This window comes from Dermacentor andersoni, chromosome 6 (genome assembly GCF_023375885.2).
Source record: "Dermacentor andersoni chromosome 6, qqDerAnde1_hic_scaffold, whole genome shotgun sequence".
Classification (NCBI taxonomy): Eukaryota; Metazoa; Arthropoda; class Arachnida; order Ixodida; family Ixodidae; genus Dermacentor; species Dermacentor andersoni.
This window is the reverse complement of record NC_092819.1, coordinates 16,607,532-16,632,375: the sequence shown is the minus strand read 5'-3', so window position 1 is coordinate 16,632,375 and position 24,844 is coordinate 16,607,532. Positions and strand designations below refer to the sequence as shown.

The 24,844-nt window shown below is 45.6% G+C and overlaps 1 protein-coding gene across 1 annotated transcript in view; it reads left to right on the top strand.

Moving 5' to 3' along the window:
* Positions 1 to 24,844, top strand: part of LOC126521258 (uncharacterized) — a 65,850-nt gene that overhangs the window by 40,360 nt on the left and 646 nt on the right. The window contains exons 7-13 of the mRNA XM_050169912.3: positions 6,251 to 6,338; positions 12,193 to 12,344; positions 17,159 to 17,257; positions 19,018 to 19,109; positions 20,242 to 20,337; positions 21,981 to 22,055; positions 23,930 to 24,023. Of these exons, the coding sequence (XP_050025869.1) occupies positions 6,251 to 6,338; positions 12,193 to 12,344; positions 17,159 to 17,257; positions 19,018 to 19,109; positions 20,242 to 20,337; positions 21,981 to 22,055; positions 23,930 to 24,023 (696 nt within the window). The remainder of the gene's footprint in view (positions 1 to 6,250; positions 6,339 to 12,192; positions 12,345 to 17,158; positions 17,258 to 19,017; positions 19,110 to 20,241; positions 20,338 to 21,980; positions 22,056 to 23,929; positions 24,024 to 24,844) is intronic.

Sequence of the window (24,844 nt, the reverse complement as noted above, 5' to 3'; positions counted from 1 at the left end):
CACGTATGGTAAATGCCTAAAGCCTGCTTCACCTCCGCCGCGGGTCAGCCCGGCATTGCACTACCTTTGGGAACGGCCCACGTACGGGGAGTGCTTAACGCCTGCTTCACTTCCGCCGCGGGTCGGCCCGGCATTGTACTACCTTCGGGATCGGCCCACGCATGCGCAGTGCTTAACGCCTGCTTCAGCTCCGCCGCGGGTCTGCGTGGCATTGCACTATCTTCGGTATCGGCCCACGTATGGAAAGTGCTCAACAACTGCTTCACTTCCGCCGCGGGTCGGCCCGGCATTGTACTACCTACGGGATCGGCCCACGCATGCGCAGTGCTTAACGCCTGCTTCAGCTCCGCCGCGGGTCCGCCCGGCATTGCCTATATCCTCGGGATCGGCCCACGTATGGGGAATGCTCAACAACTGCTTCACTTCCGCCGCGGGTTGGCCCGCCTTTGTACTACCTTCGGTTCGGCCCACGCATGCGCAGTGCTTAACGCCTGCTTCAGCTCCGCTGCGGGTCGGCCCGGCATTGCCTATATCCTCGGGATCGGCCCACGTATGGGGAATGCTCAACAACTGCTTCACTTCCGCCGCGGGTCGGCCCGGCATTGTACTACCTACGGGATCGGCCCACGCATGCGCAGTGCTTAACGCCTGCTTCAGCTCCGCCGCGGGTCCGCCCGGCATTGCCTATATCCTCGGGATCGGCCCACGTATGGGGAATGCTCAACAACTGCTTCACTTCCGCCGCGGGTCGGCCCGGCATTGTACTACCTACGGGATCGGCCCACGCATGCGCAGTGCTTAACGCCTGCTTCAGCTCCGCCGCGGGTCCGCCCGGCATTGCCTATATCCTCGGGATCGGCCCACGTATGGGGAATGCTCAACAACTGCTTCACTTCCGCCGCGGGTCGGCCCGGCATTGTACTACCTACGGGATCGGCCCACGCATGCGCAGTGCTTAACGCCTGCTTCAGCTCCGCCGCGGGTCCGCCCGGCATTGCCTATATCCTCGGGATCGGCCCACGTATGGGGAATGCTCAACAACTGCTTCACTTCCGCCGCGGGTTGGCCCGGCTTTGTACTACCTTCGGTTCGGCCCACGCATGCGCAGTGCTTAACGCCTGCTTCAGCTCCGCTGCGGGTCGGCCCGGCATTGCACTATACTCGGGATCGACTCACGTATGACAAATTGTTTGGCTACGCACGGACGCGATCGCCAGATCCTAGCCATACATAGCTTCGCTGTAAAATAAAAGTAAATGGTAGATTTCAATGGAGGGATAGAACAGCACATCAGCCCGGCCGATGCTCCAACCATTAGGGCGCAAACGCACTTTCCTTTTCTTTATTACTTGCCAGCTACCGCATATGCACAAATGAAGAAAATGATACACATTACAGAGAAAATACACTGGCTAATATTTGCAACCAAACTTTACTTTTGAAGGGAGCCTTTTAAAAACGCTCCAGTGCGACAAGATAATTCAGAACAGATATCCTGTGTTATGTACACCCCTGATGTAAGTCCTACTTTCATTTCATTTATCATATCCTCAAAGCCTGTGAAGGCTTTACAGAGGGGAGTGGGTTACAAGTAAATTCAAACAGTAAGTCTACAAGAGAAAAATATGCAACATAAAAATACAATTTGACAAATAATTCAGTAGGAATACACTGAGCAATTACAAAAGTTATTCTCGGCGTGGGCTTACATTAACGCCTGCGTGCCGCGCAACCATGGGCGTCTTCCAAATGGCAAGCACTCTTAACAGTGTAAACATATCATATCGTACGCCACTTTCACCGCGAACCTGCAAAAAATGAAAAAAAAAGGTCAATTTCGTATGGTGTTTAAGGACGGTCTTTGAGGTGTGCTGTAAGATAATCTAGCGAGCTATAGCGCCACAACAGCACAAAAATATTTCCGGTTTTCGGCATAATATAGAATAAATCGACCACGGAACGAATAGGCCTTTTTCCTGTAGCCATGGTCTCACGGAAACTGCACCGGTGTGTAGCTGAAAGAAAAAATACCTTGACGGATGGGCGAACAACCAATCTACTGACTCTATAAGAAAATCTTTTCCGGGACTAATTTCGCACATCGTGCGATAAGGTGCAAGCAACATTACGTCGATACTACCTTTACATACCCGTTTTTTTTTTTTTTGCCACCGCAACAACTTAGTGCAAAGAGATACACACTTTTAGTACGTTGAAAGCTTACGCTACTTTATGCAAATAACCACGAATATATGCACAACACGGAGACACAACAAATTGGGGTAGGATAACATAATCTGACTTGCAAAATAGTACGCAATAGCGGATCACTCTGATTTTACAGAAACACAAACCTTGAAACAATATATCTGAGAAAAAAAAGGGCTAAACCCTGCCCGCCACCTTTCACTGGCCAGAAAAGGTTTCTACGATTCGTACGTTCCCACTTAGAGACACAAACTAAGATGGCGAGAACTTTACTTATCTTTGGACGTTTAATCGGTTCATGCATAGCACCTGGAGCACGTATCAAACTTTCGCAGTTTATAGCATATTGCACACAGCTGACGGCACGAATATCGAAAAGCTTTCCCTTGCCCACTGGAATAAGTGTGCATTTTTTTGGCAAGACAGCTGGGAGGCAATGACAAACGTTTTCGAAAATGTAAAGTGGAGTGGCGTGCCGACTAAATATATCAGTGTGACGCTGTATTTGTATAAAGATGCTAATGATTATTAGGAGGAAGAAAGAGATATTCAGAAAGAAAGATGCTACAATCGCACGTATACTGCTATCGTGCCAGCGCAAACTTGCTCTTTGAAATGATCGCCCAGTGTGGCTGAATTGGCCAAGAAGCGGCCCGGTACATTTAAATTAAACAAGGTACTCAATATATTGTAGCCATGGGCGACTTCAATGCAAAAGTGGGGGAAAAGCAGACTGGTGAACAAGTAAGCAACTACGGCATCGCAGGCATCGTAGGCAAGAGGCAACTACGGCATCGATTCTAGAGAACACCAGAGAAGATATATTGGTAGAATTCGCGGAAAGGAATAATCTGCGAATAATGAACGCCGCCTTCAGGAAGTGTAACAACAGCAAGTAGATCTCGAAAAGCCCTAATGGTGAAACAAGAATTGAAATAGATTTTATACTTTCTGCCGATGCCAGCATAGTGCAGGATGTAGGAGCGTTAGGCAGGGTAAAATGCAGTGATCAGAAGTTAGTCAAGTCTAGGATTCGCCTCAATATGAAGAGGGAAAGTGTAAATGTGGTCAAGAAGAAACAGGCCAACCTAGACGCTGTAAGGGTAAAAGCAGACCAATTTAAGCTGGTGCTTGCAAGCAAATATTCAGCCTTAGAATAGAGGGATGAAGATGACATACGATGGAGGCGAAATGCGAAAACGCCCGTGTACTTAGATTTAGGTGCACGTTAAAGAACCCCAGGTGGTCAAAATTTCCGGAGTCCTCCACTACGGCGTGCCTCATAATCAGAAAGTGGTTTTGGCACGTAAAGCCCCATAATTTAAGATGACATAGACGTAATGAACGAAACCCTAACTAAACTGACTTCAGAAGCAGTAAGTGAAGTAGGAGGTAACGCATCAAGGCAACCAGTAGGAGAGCTCTCCCCAGTAACGAAAGACCTGATAAAAAAACGACAAAGGTTGAAAGTGTCCGACTCAAGAGACCAGATAGAATTACTGGAGCTGTCAAAACTGATCAACAAGGATAAAGTAAGGGATATTCAACATTATAACTTGAGAAAGACTGAGGAAGCAGTAAAAAATCAGTGAGAAGAAAACTTGGCATAGGACAAGCCAATATGTATGCACTGAAAAATAAGCAGGGCAATATCATCAGGAATTTCGAAGATATAGTAAAAGCAGCGGAAGAACTCTATACTGACATGTACAGTACCCATAGCAGCCACGATACATCCAATCGAAGTAGTAATGAACAGGTTACAGAGGCTCCCTCTATAACTAACGATGAACTTAGAAGGACCTTGCAAGACATGAAACGGGGAAAAGTGGCAGGAGCAGATGGACTACCAGTCGATTTAATCAAAGATAGAGGAGACAAAATGCTTGAAAAACTAGCGGCCCTTTATACGAACTGCCTATCAACTACAAGGCTCCCAGAGAACTGGAAGAATGCCAACATTGCACTGATCCACCAAAAGGGAAATTTTAAAGAATTGAAAAATTATAGACCCATTAACTTACTTCCAGTATTGTATAAAATATTCACCAAGATAATTTCCAACAGAATAAGGGCAGTACTTCACTTCTGTCAATCAAGAGAACAGGCTGGCTTCAGGAAGGGGTACTCTATAATGGATTACGTCATATATGTCATCAATCAGGTAATCGAGAAATCTGCAGAGTGCAATCAGCCTCGCTATATAGGTTTCATAGATTACGAGAAGACATTTGATTCTGTAGAGATACCAGTAGTCATAGAGGCATTACGTAATCAAGGAATACAGGAGGTTTACGTAAACATCTTGGAAAATATCTACAGATATTCCGCAGCTACCTTGATTCTCCACAAGAAAGTACAAAAGCCCCTATAAAGAAAGGGGTCAGACAAGGAGACCAATCTCTCCAATGCTATTCACTGTATGCTTGGAAGAAGTATTCAAGCTATTAAACTGGGAAAGCGTAGGAGTGAGAATCAACGGCGAACACCTCAGCAACCTTCGGTTTGCAGATGATATTGTCCTGTTCAGCAACACTGTGGACGAGTTAGAACAAATTATTGAGGACCTTAACAGAATGAACGTAACAGTAAGGTTGAAAATTAAGATGCAGAAGGCAAAGATAATGATCAATATCCTGGCAAGGGAACAAGAGTTCAAGATCGCCAGTCAGACTCTAGAGTCTGTGAAGGAGTACGTTTACCTATCAAGTACTCACAGGGGACCCTGATCATGAGAAGGAAATTTACACAATAATAAAAGTGTGTTGGAGTGCATACAGCAGACATTGTCAGACCCTGACTGGAAGCTTACCATTATCATTGAAAAGGAAGGTGTACTATCACTGTATTCTATCGGTGCTAACATATGGGACAGGAACTTGGAGAGTGAAAAAGAAGCTTGAGAACAAGTTAAGGACCGCGCAAAGAGCGATGGAACGAATAATGATTGGCGTAACGATAAGAGGCAGTAAGAGAGCGGTGTGGATCAGAGAGCAAACAGTTATAGCCGATATTCTAATTGACATTAAAAGTAAAAAATGGAGCTGGGCAGGCTATGTAATGCGTAGGTTAGATAACCGGTGGACCATTAGGGTTACAGAATGGGTGCCAAGAGAAGGGAAGCGCTGTCGAGGACGACTGAAGACTAGGTGGGGTGATGAAACTAGGAAGTTCCCAGACGCAAGTTTGAATATGTTAATGAAGGACAGAGGTAATTGGAGATGGCAGGGAGAGGCCTTCGTCCAGCAGTGGACTTAAGATAGGCTGATGAAGGAGAAGAAGAAACACAAGCCAATAATATAAAGGTTGCCACATGCGTAACACGAGCGCGCGAGAGCACATGCGGGCGCGCCAGCTTCCTTTACGCCAGAGACACAGGGATGAAATGGGCACACCTATACATTTCATTAAGCGCTACACAAAAAAAGCTCCGCTTCGAATATATATTCCAAAATGTGCTTTGAATCTGTATATTCTTCTTTTTTTTTCAACTTTGGCCTGCTCGGTCAACGTTTTGATCGAGCGGCCATGCTTGGTACAGAGATTAAGGATATAAAACTTGACGAATTTTTAGGGAGTTTTACATTAGGGAACGCAAGCTGCCTGAGCATGCAACAACCCAAACTATTTCGATATTGTTGGAATCCGATGGAAGCCGTTTGCGTCCGCTAAGAAGTGGTCTCATTGCCACCAATATCTCATTCCATTTAAAATGTCTTCCTGTTTTCAAACTCTGTTAGGGCATGCAGGAGGGTCAGGCACATAACTATGCGTTGAGTCAGTCCAGCGTTAGCGCAAACACTTCCTTTGTACCTATGACCTATCTCGCAGCAGCAGCGAGCGTAAATTGACGTGTCCTCTGGGATACATGTACTCGTTTAAAGAAAATAACACAAAGAAAAAAAAAAAAAGGTGTCACTGCTTTCGGCGAACCAGTGAATGCCAGGCCGCGCGAAAGCAGCGCACGAAGGTCGCTGCTGGCGCACATGTGCGTTGCAGAGTGGGCGACATCACATCCATGCACGTGTGTGTCTATGCGCAGGTGTGGATCTACCCACTTCCCTACTTCGCCGTCGGCGGCTGCATGCTGCTCGGAATCCTGATCGCGGTCGCCCTGCCCCTGGACTCATGTGAGATCACGTGACCGCATGCGGCGCCTGCTGTCAATTCCAGTGCACGCGCGCTCTCGCCTCTCGACGAGATAGCCGTGACCTTCATTTCCTGACCGGGCCTTCTGCCTCTGATCGGAGCGGGCTCCTGAGTTGTGCCCGCGCTCAGTGTCCGCAGAAACGCGTTCGCAGTTTTCCACATGGGCTCTGTGGTTCGCAGAAACCAACGAGATAACTTGACGATTGAACAAGGGCGGAACGGTTATGATATGTCACACGTGTCATTCGCTGTTTACGTCAAGGCTTATGCCCCGAATGTGCGTGCACATGAATATCAGTCCAGTTCGGGGAGAAAGCTCACCACGCGCTCACGCCTGCAAGCGCTGTGCGCTTCCTGCACACACGACGGTTGCGGGCTTTGAACGGCGGAAGCGGATTGATTGTCCGCGTGCATGGCGCTCGGCTGTGTCGCGGAAGGTGAACGAGGTATTCGTTCCTGCGTCGAGCGGATCGGACGAAATTTCTCACGTTGTGCGCACGTGTGGTCGCTGCTGTAGCACGCCTGCACACACGCTGTATCTGCTTTCCCGACTCACGTGATACGGCGCTGTTCTGAACAAATTTCGCGTGTCCCGTGCGCGGACATGCGTTGTCGTTTCCGCGTTTAACGCTTGTCACTGATTTGCATCCTGTAGTTTGTCCGAGGAGAATAAGGGGTTCTGAGGCGTTCGATTGTTCGTTATAGTTACAACCGTGTGAAGCAAGAAGACAATGAAAACCAGACAGGGGTACGGGAAATTACCTGTCGTGTTTAATTGAAATGCACATATAAGGAAAGGTGACGTGAAAGTGGACGAAAAGACAACTTGCCGCAAGTGGGTGCTGAATCCACGTCTTCCGCCTAACGCGAACGGTGCTTCACCATGTCACATAATATTATTATTGTTGTTTACAGCAACAATCATAATATTATTTTATATATTATAATTATAATATAACAACTGATTAAAACTGATTATAATTATAATATTACAACCTGACTTCTTGAAGAAGCTATTTAAAGGTTGCAGCGGCCCTTTCCAATACACCTACAACATTGAAACATATTCAGCGTTTTTATGCTAATAACTGTTTTCTTTCTACAAAGTTTAATCGCGATACACCGAGTAGTTTGGAAACGCCATGAGTTCTGGTCCCTGGGAAACTATTGAAAATAACTGCAATTGGCACAAATTGAACAATTCTTTAATGAAGCTCTCAAAGCACCTACAAATTCAAAATTTCGACAACGCGTCACCTCTAAGACACATTTCATTTCTATACCAATATTGATATTGATGTACCCGATAGTTCTGACACGATGCTCTCTTGAATAATATATATATATATATATATATATATATATATATATATATATATATATATATGAAGAGCTCCAAAGCATAATTACCATAATTCTGGTGATCTGCCACAACACGGCTAATTACACACGTAGCGCTAGAGCGGAGAGCTTCTCCATGCTTCACTGCGCCAGCTCTAACGGTTTTATCCCTAAACTTTCGTCGACCTTTGAAACAGATGTCTGGTGCGGATTCTCCACAGCATGTAGTCGCAATATAAAAGCATTGATGAAAAAAAAGAAAAGTGATTACGAAGTGTCACGGAAGTTCATCTCATTTAGCAGTGCGAAATATCAAGTGACAAGCGTCGCAAACTGTTAGAGAAAAGAAAGAAAAGAATGCATTATTGGTGGTCGCCTCGTTCACGCCCGTAAAAAAAAAAAAAGAAAAAAAAGAAGAGAAAAAGGGGCTTGGCGGTGGGCTTCAACCTAACAATGGCCTCCTTGAACAGCTCATTCCTACAGACACTTCTCGCGGAGCAGTTTGCTCTAGAGAAACGAGATGGCGCTTTCGGCGGCACGCCGTACGTTGCCTCGGCGAAAGCGCACGAATACGAAACCTTTACCGCTTCCGCCCAACTATTGTGCGATCAGCTGTCGGAAAAGCAGCTGGGTGTTCGACAACGCACTGCGCTCCAATCATGTTGCAAAACGTGAAACGGAAGAGGGAAGGCGTGTGCCGTAGTTGACTGCAAAAATACTGACTGGCATAGTAAGAGATGGAATGAACCTGTGTAACCAAGTCCACAGACTGCTGCTACGTAAGGACTGCCTGTGTTGCCAGCCACCCTTCGCAATGCACGGCTTTCCTCGACGATAAAAACATTCACTCCTACACCATCATTGTATTGCTAACCTCCAAAGAAAGGATTTCAACCCCGGGTCGTTGGCAAGAATGAGTACCGCTCGTCACAAAGTGAGAGTAGCACGGCTTCCTGGCATAGTAAGTTTCTCGCAACGTTATCTACACTCATCTACACCAACGCACACGCAAACTTACGCCCACTATGTCGCCCACGTGTTGAGAATAAGCGAATGGCCTCACTGTAAAACAATGCGCCGAAACATGGGTGATCGACGGCAACTACACCGACTACGCACGAATATTCGAAACTGAACGGTTCGTGGTAGTCTACAGGGACTAAGCTAGTGATGCGATAATACGTCTAAGTTACAAGTTATTGCTAAACACATATAATCTGCGTTCCAAGCCTTGAGCGCAGCAAGAACAAATATATCGCAACTGAGCGCACCCGTAAGCGATTAGGCAGAAAATAAATACCAGATATTGACCGCACCGAGGAACTTTACGAGGTCGGAAACATGACAAGTCGCAGCTTCAAAGTGATTGGTGATTGCCAAATAAAGAACGAAGAGCAAAACACACTGATTCTGATTGAATTAGTAAGTGGAAAGATTGGACAACTTGAAATACATTTCTAGCACCGCTTATAGTTTTTTTTATAGTCAGCCTTCAGCCTATTGTAGTAAGTGTGGGGGCTTGCTCGATTTAGAACACATGCTTTGGCGCTGCTTGGCGTGGGCCGGTGATGGTTCTCGAGGTGAAAAGTGGTGGCAGTGGATGCTGCACTGTGAAGTGCTGGCGGACCAACTCAGGGCTGTCCAGAGGGCCAGTGTGACGGCAGAGGGGCTTGGCCTGTCTGTACCGACGTGGGAGCGGCCCGCATCAGTCCCAGACTGATCCCTCAGGACCTAAATAACGTTCTTCATACCATACCGCTTATAGTACAAGCACCCCTTATAGTACAAGCACCACTTATAGTACAAGCACCGTATAGGTTGCTCGCGCTGTTTGGACAAAGTGTAATGAGCACCGAAAGTACTTACATGTCCTCTGACGCTCTGACCAAAGCTTCGTGTCGTCTACCCTATCGGCGTCTACGATATCCACCAAAACAGGTTTGCTGAGCCACACTAGGCATCATACAAATCGATTGTAAACACGGAGGCAATGTAGGCAAGCAATGGACGCGTATCACGAGATCAAACATGGCGCCGCCCATGATATTTTCACAAAGAGGGTCAATAGACGCATATAATTTTCTTCTAACCTCTAAGAAGCAAGCTTATAAAGCAATAACAACAAAATGGAGCTTTATTAAGGACGTTAACTTACAGATACGCTATAATCTGACACCAGACATTTTTTTGCCATTTTTTATGCATTCATAACATACGAGAAAGAAAAAGTTATTTTACAATGTCCAGTTTCTATACAGTCTCACATTAAGGAGATTTAGAAATGGAGGACTCAAATTTAGGGGACGCTATTGGCTGAGCGTGAAAAAGAACTCAATAAGTAGACAAGAGGACGCGAACGGGGAGTGAGGTTTTGGGTACGCAAGGTCGCGTGGGAACGCTATTTCTAATATTTATTGTTATCATGTCAGGTGACACAGCATGGTAAAACATTTCAGCAAACTCTTACTACACTGCGGAACACAACGCTTCCATGTGTATGACAGCAGCCACTCGTGTTTTGCCCACCCGTACCCTCTATAGCGATATGCAAAAGCAGATATACCTGCATTGTGCGCGAACAACTTCGATCACGTTCTAAGGAATGACTCATTGCGTGTCTTCTTTAACTGGAAACACAGGAAACATGCTTGTGTCAGCAGGATCACTTGCGCACGTTTGGCTACTATTTTCAAGCAAGTACAAGATATCCGTGGGTGTACTTCAACGCCAGAACTAGCCAGGCGCGTTAAAGGGACACTGAAGAGAAAAGCAATTTTAGCCGTTTTGGTAAACTACCTCTCTACAATACAAAAAAGTAACGGTTACTGCGAGAGGAGGACTGGTAAGCGGGGAAAAATAAACATAAGTAAATACGAAGGACAGGTGGCTACTCCGACTCGAAGTTCCCACACCAGTTCCACGTAACGTCATGAATTTTTAAAGCATCTGCTCGAGCTTAGTTAATTTTTTATCAGTAAAGATGAACAACGTTGTTTTTTAAAAGAGCTATAGAATGAACGTAGTGAGTGCTGAGAACATGTACTGCGCCACTAACAAGAATGCGGCAGAACCCATCTAACGATGACTGGCGACGGTGATGCATCTGGGGCGCGGCCACATTTCGATGTGGCCCAGATGCAAAAAACGCCCGTGTCCTGTGCATTGGGGAAAAGTTAAAGATCCCCTGGTGGTGAAAATTAATCAAGCAGTCCTCCACTACGGGGTGCCTCATAATAAAATCGTCGTTTTGGCATGCAAAACCTCAGAATTCAATCCAACCGTCGAAACGAGGTTTGCGTGAGGCATGTACTCCAGCGGGACTCCCATTTCGCGCTCCCCTAAGAACACTCGGCCTCATTTATAGCGCCGCCGCCACGGAGCCTGCGCATGGTCTCCGAAACTGAGGAACGCGTCATGCGGCAACCAGGCTCCTCTCTCTCGCGCTTCTCTATGCACACGCTGCGCCATCTAGTGACGCTGCCGAGAAGTCTGTGCTTGGCCTCCGAGACGAGCAGCGTGCCGCGCCGGTGCCGGCGAATGCTGAAAATTGTTTCCTCGCTTGCCGCACACTGCGCGGCACATTCTCAGTAACCTAAGTTGGCGAGAGGTTCGTCGAAGAGTGGCACGTACCCAGTGCATTTGTGGCGCAGTCTGCTAATGCGTTGAGTTGCTGTCCTTGAGTAACCCTTGTGACGTGGGTTCGATTCAGCTCAGCATCGCAGAAATTTAAGGGATATCTTTTTCGTCATTGTAGAGCGGCACATTCCGAGCGACACATACCTAGTCACCCAAGTAGGCGTCAAAGACGTTAATTGAAGAGCGGTATTCACACCTGCTGGCGCATACACAGCGACTCAAGTTGGCATCAAAGAGGTTCATTGAAGACCAGCACAGACCGAGTGGCACATCAAGTCGGCGTCAAAGAGCTTCGAACAGCGATACCTGCTCAGTCCCGCGTCCACAGTGACCAATGTCGGCGTAAAAGAGGTTCGTTGAAGAGCAGCACGTGTGTGCGCATTGCCACGTACTCGGTGACCCGAGTTGGTCCGGTGGTTAGCCTCGAACCCCGTCATGTCAGCACAGCAGCGCGATGCGCTACTCGTTCCACCAGTGGCTATACGATGATCCAGGTAGGCGGGAGAACGATTAGCTAAATAGATAGATAGCCCCCGTAAAGTCCGCGTAGCACCCTAAGAATGCCAACGCATTAAAATACGAGGAAATGGCTTAAATTTCGTGACGTCGTACTGATGAATCGATTTAGTGCTCTCTAATGTAATATATGAAAAAAAGATGTGTGCTCAGTACTGCAGATACCGCAAGAGAGAGAGAGAAAGAGAGAGAGAGAGCACCACCACCCATTGCGGGCTGGGGAAAGGAGCCGCTTGAAAGTAGATATCGTAAGACGTCGCGCACAAAAGGGGGAGGTGACGGGCAATGCTTCAGGGTATCGTGGCGTGCTCAGCAGAAACCAATAATCCGTGCGCTTTGCAGGCGTTCCCATGGAGAAGACGCTCAGGTTGAGCTCTTGCAGCGCCATCGCCTTCCTGGCCGATGCCCGAGTGCTGGTCGACCTTGTCACGCTGGCCCTGGGAGGCATCACCATGGCTCACTTCGACACGACGCTCATCGCACACCTCACCTCCGTGAGTGCGGCTGTGTGTAGCGGAACACTGTAGAAATACCAGGTGTCCCCCTTTTTTTTTTACCCATACAAAAAAAATTATGTGTCAGATAGCGCAATTATACTCCTCGAACGAGATCGCTCTAAGAGGCGTACATTACTTGCAGAATACACACACATGCATAATTGACTCATCAACAAACATTAACTCATTTTGGTTTATCTAATTACTTTACGGCACGTATTGCATTTTACGAATTGTAGCCGGTGTGTTGACAAGGGACGCTGTTGGAACGAACTTTAAAGATGGCACAGGTTGCGCGATATGTGCCGCGAAACTTCCGTTACAAGTGCACTGTTGTTCCACTTACCTTCTTAACAAAACGTCATTATATGCATTGAAGCACAACATTATCTGGACTGCCAATTTATTTAGTCGCAAATTTCGAGAATTAATATCTCGAAACTAGCGCCATCATGAGAATTCGTCCGAAGTGGTTCCGCCTCGCGAAGTTGCCGGCTAAAGCGATCCACGTAAGTTGCAAATATGTCGTACAGGAATGAGTTAGAACTTAACTAGTGAAATTTAGTTAATTATTCCATTATACATTCTGCCTTCTCGTGCAAGTAATGTCCGCCTCTTCGAGTAATCCGGCTCAAGGACTAGAATTGTGTTATACGTGACAGGTGATTTATAAACATTCTGTATAGTTAAAAAAAAAGGAAGCAAGTGGTACGTAGTATGACCACTCATTACCAGTAGAGTCAGCCACGTGACAGTTACCCCAGACACTGCAACTCCAAAAGGTAGCTAGGGTACTTTAGTACAGGAAACAACGGCGAGTGATGCCAAGAGAATAAGGGATTGACTTTTGTGTACGCTAATAAAGTGAATAGAATCAGACTCGCTATAACAAAAAGCAGTTGCTGCAGGGAGATCTGACATAAGAATAATCTAATAATAATGTTTATTTTGCAACCGAAATGTTGCGCGCGAATAAATACGCACAGCTTGAGGGACCCTCGCCTCATTGTATACACATGAGGCAACAACGGCGGTAGTTTAAAGACAAGACAAATGCAAGCAAGAGAAGTGTGAAAAATTTGAAAATAGGCAGTAAACACAGGTGGACCCGATGCTGCAAAATTTAACCAGCGTCAGCAAACACATGTATGCACGGGGACTATATATGTCAGGCTGTTTCTCTTTTTCTTTAGCTGCACCAAATTTTTAAAGATTTTCTGTGGCAGATAGCACAATTCTAATCCTTGACCTAAATTACTCGATCAAGTGGCCATTACTTCTACGAGAAATCAAAATACTTAACTAAACAATTTATATAATTACGATAATTACCTTTCTATTTATTAACATCACGGCCACTATTTCAATCTACGAATTATAACCGCTGAGTTCGCACAACGTATTCACTTGCAACGAATTCTCAGGACTGCACCAATTTCGAGATATTAATTTCCATAGTGTCCGACGAAATTCACTGGCGTTCCTGTTCGTGCTCCAAAAAATAAAACAGCGTTTTCTTAAAAGTAACTAGAACACCAATGCATTTCGTCGTACTCTTATCTTATTATTATCTCGAAGCTGGTGCAGTCCTGAGAATTAGTTGCAAGTGGATACGCCGTGCGAACTCAGCGGCTATAATTCGTAGATTAAAATAGTGGCCGTGATGTTAATAAATAGAAAGGTAATCATCGTAATTACGTGAATTATTTAAGTCTTCTGACTTCTCGTAGAAGTAACGGCCGCCTGATTGAGTAATTTCGATCAAGGATTAGAATTGTGCTACCTGCCGCAGGCAATTTCTAAAAAATTGGTGCAGATAAAAAAAAAAAAACCCTGTTTATACGTATACCGGATGTTTCAGCGAACACTCAAAATTATTATTTTTAGAATTCCCTGTGCCAGATAGCACAATTCTAGTTCGTGAGCTGATCTATCTAAAAGGAGGGCATGTTACTTCCACAAAGATTGAAATGCATAACCGACTAATTAAGAAAATGTACTAATTATGTTTTTAGCTAATTACGTTATGGCACATATTGCAATTTACAAATTCTATCCCGGGAGTTCGCAAGGCGGATCCACTTGGAACGAATTCTCAGGATGACAGCAGTTTCGAGATATTCCTTGCCGAACTTTGCGGAGAGATGCAATGGCGTTCCAGTTACTTCGTGCTTCAATGCATAAAACGGACATTTTGTTCAGAAGTGAAACGACAGCGCATTTTTACTGCATGCGTGACGGCGCATATCTCGTAAATGGTGTGATCCACACAATTATTTTCAAGCGGATAGGCCTCGCAGTCTCACCCGCTAGAATTTGTAAATTGCAATACGTGCCATAGGGAAATTATCTAAAAATATAATTAGTCACTTTTTTGCTGATTAGACGATTACGTGTTTCCATTTTTTTGTGCAAGTAATGTCCACCTCTTCAAGAAGACCATCTCATGGACTAAAATTGTGCTATCTGCCACAGGGTCTTTAATTTTGAAAGTGTTCGCTGAAGCATGTGTGTGTATATATATATATATATATATATATATATATATATATATATATATATATATATATATATATATATATATATATATATACATACATGGTAAGCGTAAGACTACAGACATTAGTAGTGATTTGTGCGTAATGTCATTTGTTTAGTATTGAAGGCAATGTATGATTCAGCAACCGATCCTCATAGTTTGTCCGTGATTTTTTTTTTTTTTATTGTAACAACGGCTCAGGATGTCGAGTACTGCACACTGGGCAGTTTTCTATTACTATTCCTAGCCTGATAATGAGTTGACCTTTTTAATTAGTCTGAGTTTAAAAGAACGGCAGAATTTGTAATCATCCATGAAGATTGTAACGGCCGTGGGATGGGTTTATCTACAAAATGATGGATGGTTAGCGCAGCGCAAGGGACAGGACGGTCATCCAAGGCCTAGAGGTAGCGGCCAGCTCCTCTCGCACACTTTTTCTTCCTTCAGCTGCGCCGTGCAGCGTGAGAATAGCTTCTCAAAAATATTGTGATTTTTGAATAATTCACCTCTATAGACCTCTCCACCGGCAAGTGGTGCTGTTTCCTTCCAGAATGAGGCCGGCATGTCTTGCAGACGGTTTTTACAACTTTCACAGCTTTATCTTAATTTCACTTTCATCACTTGGGATAACCAATGTTTTTCGCAGAAAAGCGGAGTTTGTATTGGCTCCTGCATTGCTCCCATTCTTAGTGACTTGTTTTTATCTTGTTTAGACCGTGACATTTCACTACAAGTGGAAGGTACTGCAGTTTTTAAGATATTGCGCTGCGGTTTTTTAGATTGACTGCTCTTCTGATGCCTTCATTCTGGAAACAAAGAAAGCGTTAGAAACGATTCAGAAGTGCTTAGTTCCCGTTCAAACTACTCATACGTTGCCGGTAGAGAGGTGTATTCGCTTTCTTGATCTTCGCCTGAGCTTTCAGGACAGCCATACATGTTGGTCATATGAGCCGCGAGCCGACAAGCCACTTCAGCCATATACGTCCGCACATTCTAAGCTTGTTAAGCGGGCCATTAATAGTTTGTGCTTCAAGAATGCCCTTAGTAAGTCTTGCTGCCATGTAGTGGACGTAAGTCTTGAAAAGCAAACTCGACGTTTGTCCTAGGGTGGATATCCTAAGGTGGTGCAAGTGTCTGTCGTGGAACGCATTTTAAGAAAAGCGCGATCCATCACGCAGAAGTCAGTTGCCGATGCCCCTCCCGGCAAACGCCCTAAAGTAAGTGTTATACCTTACATGCACGGGATGTCCCATAACTTGAAAAAGATGACCCAAAGGGCGAAGGTAAGAGTTGTTTTTTCTGCTCCCAACAAGCTCGGCAAGCTTTGCAAGTTGACGGATCCAAATGCCGTCCCGTCCGATAAGTGCACAAAGCATCACCGCAAAAAGTTCGTCGAGTGTGTTCACCGGGTGGTTTACAACCTCCCGCTTTCATGTGGGAAATGATATACGGGGAAAACTGGGCATTGCCTCAATGATCGGCTCCGCGAACACCGCAACAACGTAAAAAAAATGGCACCGGTGGGCTTTGGCCATTCATTGTCGCGATCATGGCTGCAAACCTATGGAGGACGAATGCACGATTGTGTCCCGTGGAAGGACGCAGCTCAACCGTGAAATAACTGAAGGGCAGATGATTGCAAAATTGCATGATAAGTGTGTTAGTTTTCCTTCACTGGCTCTCACAGAAAAAGAACTAAGTTTCTTGGAGGCGGCGTCACATGACTCATAACTATGCTACACGAATGTGCAGTTCGTTTTCATGTAAGCGCATGCGCAGTCTATACTGCTTCACATGTATAAACCGATTCAGTGGTACAATAAATTTAGTTGAAAGTTTGCGCTTGGTGTGTCTTCTTCTCTTACGTGCGTGTCTTTCTTGTTGCGCAATAATATTTGAGTAACGGATTACCAACTTGGCCCGGAATGCTGCTCTCATTAAGCAGATATTTATAACAACGCCATTTTTTCGCATAAGCGAGGCTTTAATATGTACGAAATTAGTATTACGGCGTTATACAAAGTTCGGCATAGTTTGCCGTGACTATAGCACCTACAGCGTGGAGTTAGCCGACTTAACAATCTTAGCAGAAAACAGGAACTAACGTTACGTAAGAGGGAAATTATGATACATAATTGGGTAAGAAAGATCACATTGCAGCAGACAATAAAGCTTGTTGACGTCTTGTAGAGTCACTTCACATGTATCCCTATTTTATATTTATTTTTTGCGGTAAAAATTCGATTCAGCGACGTCTCCGCGTTGTTCGCAGATGAACGAGAGCGACCCTAGAACCGACTACTCCTTCGCCGTCGTGTTCGGGGGTTACGCCATCGGAGCCATACTCTTCGGCATCGTCACGGCGAAATTCGTAAGTATGCCTCTCGACAGTAGCGATTTCTTACCTCCGTAACAAATGGTACCAAGCGTTCGCTTTTTCCTTTCCTTTTTTTTGCTCTACTGTAACAACGTGGGTGTTGGTCGACGAAGCGGTTCCATAATTTTTGATTCAAAGCTAGGAGGGAGCTACAACTTTTCAAGTTTAAAGCAGATTTGCTGTAATGCTGAAATCAATCCTGGAGTAGCACGCGAGTCTAAGGCCTTAGAAGCCCCCGAGACGGGGTTCATTATAGTTTAGCGAGTCATAATTTTTACAATTAAAACCATCTTTACCAGCTAAACGGAGTACATAATTGAGACTATATATAACAATAAAGCGTGCTCATTTTTTCCCGGACATTATCGGAGTGTCCGAGAGAGAAATGCAACCAATTTGCTGTTCACTGGCCGACACAGAATTAAAATAAAGCAAACCAAACGACCCATTTTCTTTCTGCATAAACGCCAATAATTAAAGCTGTTGATGCACTTACCGTAATGTCACGCTCTTAAGATGACGTGTGCCCGCGCATACATTTGTTCGTGTGAGCTGTCGGCCCCCTAATAGTTTGACGTAACATATTCTAGAACCCATGTCTTGCGTTGCAAAGTGATGCATCCACGCTGTACTACCACTAGTATGTGTTGAATTGAACGCAGCCGCAGATATAGCAGCCGCTTATAAGAGCAACTTGCCGTGTCAGGGGAGCTCAGCGAGATACTCGTTTAACTGCTCCAGTTTGTAAGTTTGCGCATTGCAAGCTCGAACGCATGTTTCTTTCGGCTGGAAACTGAGGTTACGTGTTCAGTAACGACTTTCAAGAAGTACACAGTCCCGATAGTGTTCACGTGTCGTGTCATACGTAGGTGTTATTTTCTCTTCTTTATTTCGATTGTGCATTTTTTTATCAAAACACGCAACCCGCTCTCGCAAAACACCTCTATTCCAGTCATATATACTGTTTTCTTCGTGAGCGTTTCCTAGGTGACACGGGCCTGGACTCACGCCTGTGATACCAGTTGTGTAATATGTCCTTCACCTCGTTCCTCCCATTATCATCCCCCATTGTGACCCTTTTTCTTCCCCTCTTCCCCTTCCCTTACGTAGAGTAGCAGGCCAGATGCTCCATTATCCGGCCGACCTCTCTACATTTTCCAATCATTAAAATACTTCTTCGTGAGCGTTGAATTGCAAAAAAAAAAAATTACAATGCGCACTTTTCGATGGAGACGCTCCGTATAATGTATAAGCGGGAAACGCTTCGTACAATGGAAAATTAGTTTCCATGAGATGCTACATGTCACGCACCGGGAAAGTACAGCAATGCTATACGTTTCCGGTGCTGGTAGCTTCTACCTGTGCTTCTTCTTTCCGGTGTGGGTAGCTTCTGGTAGTTTCCGGTATACTGGTATAGTGAACTAGAACACCATAATACGGGTACGAACCTGTGCTGGCATCTTTGTGGAAAATTCCTGCAATGGGAGCATCACGTCGCGCCCGTATCGGCATGCTATCTATTCTGTATAGCGGCGCTATATGGAAGCAGGCGTTGCCCTGCAGTGCCAGAACACAGCAAACAGAAACAAAACTAGTGTTTCGGCACCAACGTCATTGAAGGGGCAGCGACAACCCGCTCACTGTCGCAGCCAGGGTCAGCGTGGAGGGCGCCGTTAATCGTGTTTGTTTTGCTGCTGACTATGACCGAGTCACAAAGGAGGCGCCGATAAAAAGGCGACCCCGTCCTTTTGCAGGAAGCCGACGCCCTTGTTATTTTCGTTGCCCAACTGGTTTCCTGCGCGGCATTCCTCTTCGTGGGTCCTGTGCAGTTCATCCCGATTCCTGCGTGAGTATGAAAGCAGCCGGGCACAGATTCGTCCAGGAAGTGCATGCTTAGCACGCGCTTAGCGCTGGACGGAATTGCAAAATGGAGTGGCCCGAGGCTCCCGGCTACTTTCCCTCCTCTATTTAAAAAGGATAAGTTTTCTTTGCTTAATTACCTCCCTGATGTTTGCCATATGTCGTGTGTCTCTAGCCGAGTAAACTTTGCCTATCCTGGAGACTTCGTGATCAAAGTGTGCATATCCTGACACCAGTCTGCGATGTGTCCTCGCAGGGATTTCAACGTGTCTTGTAACGCGTTCCGATCTTGGAGGCAGTGTATAACCAAAGGCGCGGATGGACCGATCCTGATGGTTGAATGTAGACTTATCCTCTTTTCCTCTTCATGTTGTGGGGTTGTAAAATATATCAAGATAAAATGGCAGTCTCCCCAGAAAATCTACGGGCGCGGTGGTCGGCCGCGCTGCTCAGCTCAGAACTCCAAGACCAACTTTGGGCCGTCCAGCGAGCCATGGAGGCCGTACGGGAGCAACAGCTCCCAGTGGCCACCTAGGCGGCCGCAGGCCCGGGCCTCCCGATCGCCGGATTCCAAATAAAGTTATCTCACTCACTCTTGTCATTATCTTTAAAATACTGTCGCTGCATAGAAGTATGCTAGCGACTGTCATAAGCTTTTCTAATCTCAAACACCACAAACGGATATACGTTCACTTCGCATACGGTGCGCCATCATGAAAAGGAACACCAGACCTGCGTTCAAAGCTGGTATCCTGTCCTTGCGCTGAAAGAAAGAGAAAGAGAAAGAACAGAGTTCGACGAGGGCGCTCTAACACGAGAACTAAATAGGAAATAGTAGTGAGGGGGCGTTCTGGCTTACGCGTTTGTAAAATCACCGCCTGTGTGTTCCCTTTTATTTGGAACAGACTATATCCATTTGTGCCAATTCCGAAATGATTTTGAAACAAATGAAGCCGCTTTCCCCGTTCTCATACGTAAGGCTCCGGCCCACTACGACCTTAGCGCTTGGCTTTCGATGTTCGATCATTGTTGCGTTCGTATACGGGACTGAACGGTGACTTGTTGAGTGACTCGCTGCCTTGTCGCGATGTTTTCATATGTTTTTTTCTTAATTGCAGAAAACTTTGGCTTACACGCCTTGGCATAGGCTTCGCCGGTTTCGCTGCTGCGGGTCAGTTTCTGCCCGTGATCGCCAGAGTTGTTCACGGTGCGACGTAAGTTGTTTACAGTTACCCATAATCTCGAAACCCTATAGTTGGCGGACGTAGATTTCATAGTTGAAAACAGCGCAAACGACACGGACAAGAGAGAAGCCGACAAGGCCAAAAATCAGCTTTTCTGTCTCTTTTAATGCGATTCGCATTCTTAGCCTATTTCCCCCACTCTACGATTTGTACCGTGTTTCTAGTTGTTTATGTCGGCGATCTGTCTAAGAGGAGAAAAGAAAGACTTGACAAACTTCGGTACTGATTGGTAATCGAGCCCAGGTCCGCGAGCATAGCAGCCCACTACTGCACCCGCTCGGCCGCGTTCACGGGCGCTGGGCGACGAGCGATTAATTCTCAGCCGCACCGGTGGTGAGCCGGTGCGGCTCACCACCGGTGCAATCCCGGATAACACGCACAAGGAGAAGGGCTTCGCGCGCGCACCGCTAGACGGCGCAGCGTGTCCAGAGAGAATAGGGTGCCTCGATGCGCGCGCTCCCCTCCGCGCGCGCGGAGGGGAGCGGAGAGGGCGCGCGCATCGAGGCACCCTATTGGGTGCCTCGATGCTCATACATGACGCGTTTCGACGGTGGACCTTTCAATTTTGTCCACTGACTTTTTGACCGGATCGCGCCACTACAAAATTACATGTGCACCACCACTTGAATGCTAATCGCATTAACGACGATAAACATCCCAAAAGGATGGGTTCGATCTGCCTGAATTGTCATTGCCTTAAATAGAGTATAACGAAACACATTAGCGAAATTGAACATAAAGCGGCTGAGGCCATTATCCGTATCTTGTATCCATGAACAATATTATAGCGATTAAAAAAAATCTGTAAAAGCACAATCCTGCGCAAAATACCCGGTGGTTTATTCATGTTAGTATCTTAGCAAATCTAGCGTTCTGCATAGCGTCGTTATGCGATTATTCTGCCATTCATTTTATTGCAGATTATTGCGTTGACTATATATACATGTTTTTTTTTAATTGAAACGTCTATGTTTAAGTTGCCTCGTTCCTCTGTAAGTATGGCCAGTGTAAGCCAGTGAATGGTATACCTTGCTCGTGTTTAACATTCTGTTGTACGCTTATGCTGTTGTCACGGTCTTAGTTGAATTGTTCATTCTGATCTGTCACTTTATATTTTATGACTGCGGTGTAACCTAACTACCAATTTTTCACTAATGAATGGCGTGTTTCAGTGCGCAGAATCAAGTAGAGTTTCAAGCATATAGTATCGCTGCACCGAAACTTTTTTGTTGTTGCTGTTAAGCTTTGGTTTCAAAGCAGAAATGGTTTGTGAACCATTTCTGCATAGTGATCAACAAATATTGAAGCGCGCGCTACATTTCTTTTTGTCCAGATCGTATGTATATTAACGTCTATTGTACGACGATTTTATTTCGAATCGCTTTCACGTCAAGAGCAGCACGCTTTTGTCATTTTACGGGGCTTACTACTAAATGATTTAGTGTGAATGATTTTCAACACCGTGAACTTCATTCGAAAGGTGCGACAGAAGCTCATGTGTATACCGACAGAACACACAAACTTGGCGTACCCAAGAAAGGAGCACAAATAGCATCACTGCGGAAGATAATAATTTCCAGCTTGTCCTTGTGTTCATCTTATTTTTTTGACAGGTGGCGTAATCAATCCAGCGATTTATGGACTATCACGGCAGCAGTCGCCGTTTCATACGCTGCATGCCAACTGGGGTACGTTCACTCTTACAACAAACTTTATTTTATAATTATGCAGTGACATTTGGATGATTCGCTATGAGCAAAACAATGAAAGTCGCTGCGTTCTGGCTCACGTGACACGGTATACATCATTTAAAAAATGGGAGTTTTGCAGCGTTTCTGCACAACAGCATTGCTTATGCAGTCACCGCATTAGCACATCGTGTCTAGTGTAGTTTATAGTAAGGTGGAAAACTTGGAGAGTTGGAATTGATGCATTCTTTGAATAAGCGCGGGAAATCACGGCAACACAAAAAATAAGGACGCAGGATGAGCGTGTTTCTACTTTGACAATGTAGACAACAAAGCGTGTTAATTAATTCTGAAGCTTTACGTGCCGAAGCCACGATCTGATTATGAGGCAGAATGGGCAATGGGCGGCGCCGGGATAATTTCGACCACCTGAGGTTCTTTAACGTGCACCCAATGTATTTCACACGGGTGTTGTTGCATTTTGCCCCCAGCAAAGCGTGTTCTGTGCTTTATTCCGCGGCGTATGTGACCGATGGGCGAAGCTTGTGTAAATGAACAAGACCTGTATCGGTGCATTTTCCATCAAGCGCGTTTGCTCGTTTGCTGTATTTTACACGGAATGGCAGTGAACATAGTTATAGTCGTTTCAGCGTTGACATCAAGTTTCACGTCCAACAGCCGTAGAGGACGGGTCCAGACAAGTTCTGACTACGCGAAAATTTCTTAAGCCATGCCACTGTATCAGTGGAACGGGCACACGTTCCCGTCGTGCGGCCGCCGTCAAAGTGTGATTAAAAAGTCCCAGACGACACAAGCGTTGCGTGGTTTCAATTGAACACTTCGCTATCCTCTACAAAGGAAGGACTGCAACTTTTTGGAGACAGCCGCTACGAGCATGGCCTTTACAGTGGAATCTCGTTTATACGTTTCTTCATAAATTTTTTCGAGATAATGCGTTGCCCCCCTTTTCCCGGCCAACTTCCCGTAGGGGCAACGTATTTTCACACGGCTATCGCGTTTCCATATGGAATTGGATATTACGACTGCACAAGTGCACTTTTACTGATATTTCCTAAGCTTGTAGCTTTATATTCCCGTATAATAGCTTAAATAACATTCCAACGACCCAACAACATCGTGTTTAGCCCCAACAACGCTGCAGGAAAAACGCACGTGGCGCGCCGCCAGCGGTCAAACGCTGTTGCTGCAGAGCGGCCACACCGACTGGCGATGCGCCGCTGCCAAGAAACGGCGGCTAGATCTTTCGTTTTTTTTTTAACTTGCAGAAGACCTTTTATTTCCGTACATTGAAATGAGCAAAGTTCAGCAGGAACTGACGAGATATTTCAACGTTGCTGAATAAAAGTGCGTCAGATGCGGCTCGTGTGGCGTTCGCTGCTCCGCATAATGTGTTATGCGGAGCAGTATCACTCGACGCCACACGAACCCTTGCTGTTGAGTTGGTCACCGAGTGAGCCTATTTTCATACTTTTTGAAGCTTGCTTTAGATAATACATATTTCGGGTGATCCGTTTTAATTTCTGGTTCCCGTGAAGGTCCTACCAACAAGATTTCGCGGTATTTGATATGTTGTATTCTTAGCTGTTGTTGTTGTTGGTGGTGGTGGTGATGATAACGTTAATTGCCTGTTGCTAGTAGCAAGCGTGCAAATGCAGACAACAGGCACTTCGCCTGTCCCCTTGTCTGGATTTTTGATAGAGAAGCAGAAGAGGAGGACTATGGTTATCTGATATCCGATTGATTCGTCTTTGAGCTGTTGCGTTGCACCAGTGCACTTACATTTACTTATGTCGAGTATAACTACATCTTCTCAAATCTTGAAGCGTATATGCAATCTCTTTTCTCCCCGTCAGAGGTCTCGCAGCGTCGTTGTTTTCTGCTTACGTGGCTGATGTCAGTGGCCCTGCAGCTGCCTGCACCGTTCTGTTTATCATACAGGCGTCATGGGTAAGAGCTTTTCTAAACGTCGTAATATACGTACGGGCCTTAACGAAAGCCTGTCAATGGTGCTTGCGCGTATCCGAGCATGCGTGTGTGTGTGTATGAGAGAGAGAGAAAGAGAGATCACAATGTATGCCACAACTATCACCCAGCACCTGTAGTAGCGTGCCAGGTGATCAGCCGGATTCAAATGTAGAGCTTGTCAATAAACTCAGCGTCTCGATTTTCTCTTTCTTTATCGTCCGACGAAACATGATGTAGATCTCTGAAACACCACGAGTAGTGAGTACTGAATACTTTCCTGTCAATGTTACACACAAGTTGCAAATAAACCGCCCGAAGCTTCCGATTTAAGTGTATACGAGCCTAAAGCAACTCCATCCACGCGCACCATGAGAATGCATAGACCACCACACGAGGAATATACAGAATTTTAAAAAACCACCGGTGGCAGATAGCACATTTTAGTCCTTGGGTTGGATTACTCGAATAGCCTCACATTACTAGAGCAAGCATTCGACGTGCATGATATATTAATTAACAAATTATCACCAATTGCCTTTTTACATAGCTACTTTACGGCAGATATAGCAATTGCAATTTACGAACTGTAGCCTGTGAGTTCGCAGGGCGTGTCCACCTCGAATGAATTCTGATGACGACTCGAGTTTCGAGATATTCATTCCGAAAGTGTACGAAAAGTATGTTGGCGTTACAGTTACGTTCGTGCTTGAATGCATGAAATTGCGTTTTCTTTAAAAAGTAAGCGGAACAACAGAGAATTTTTTACCACAAGTATGTCGGCGCATATCTTGAAACCGGTGCCA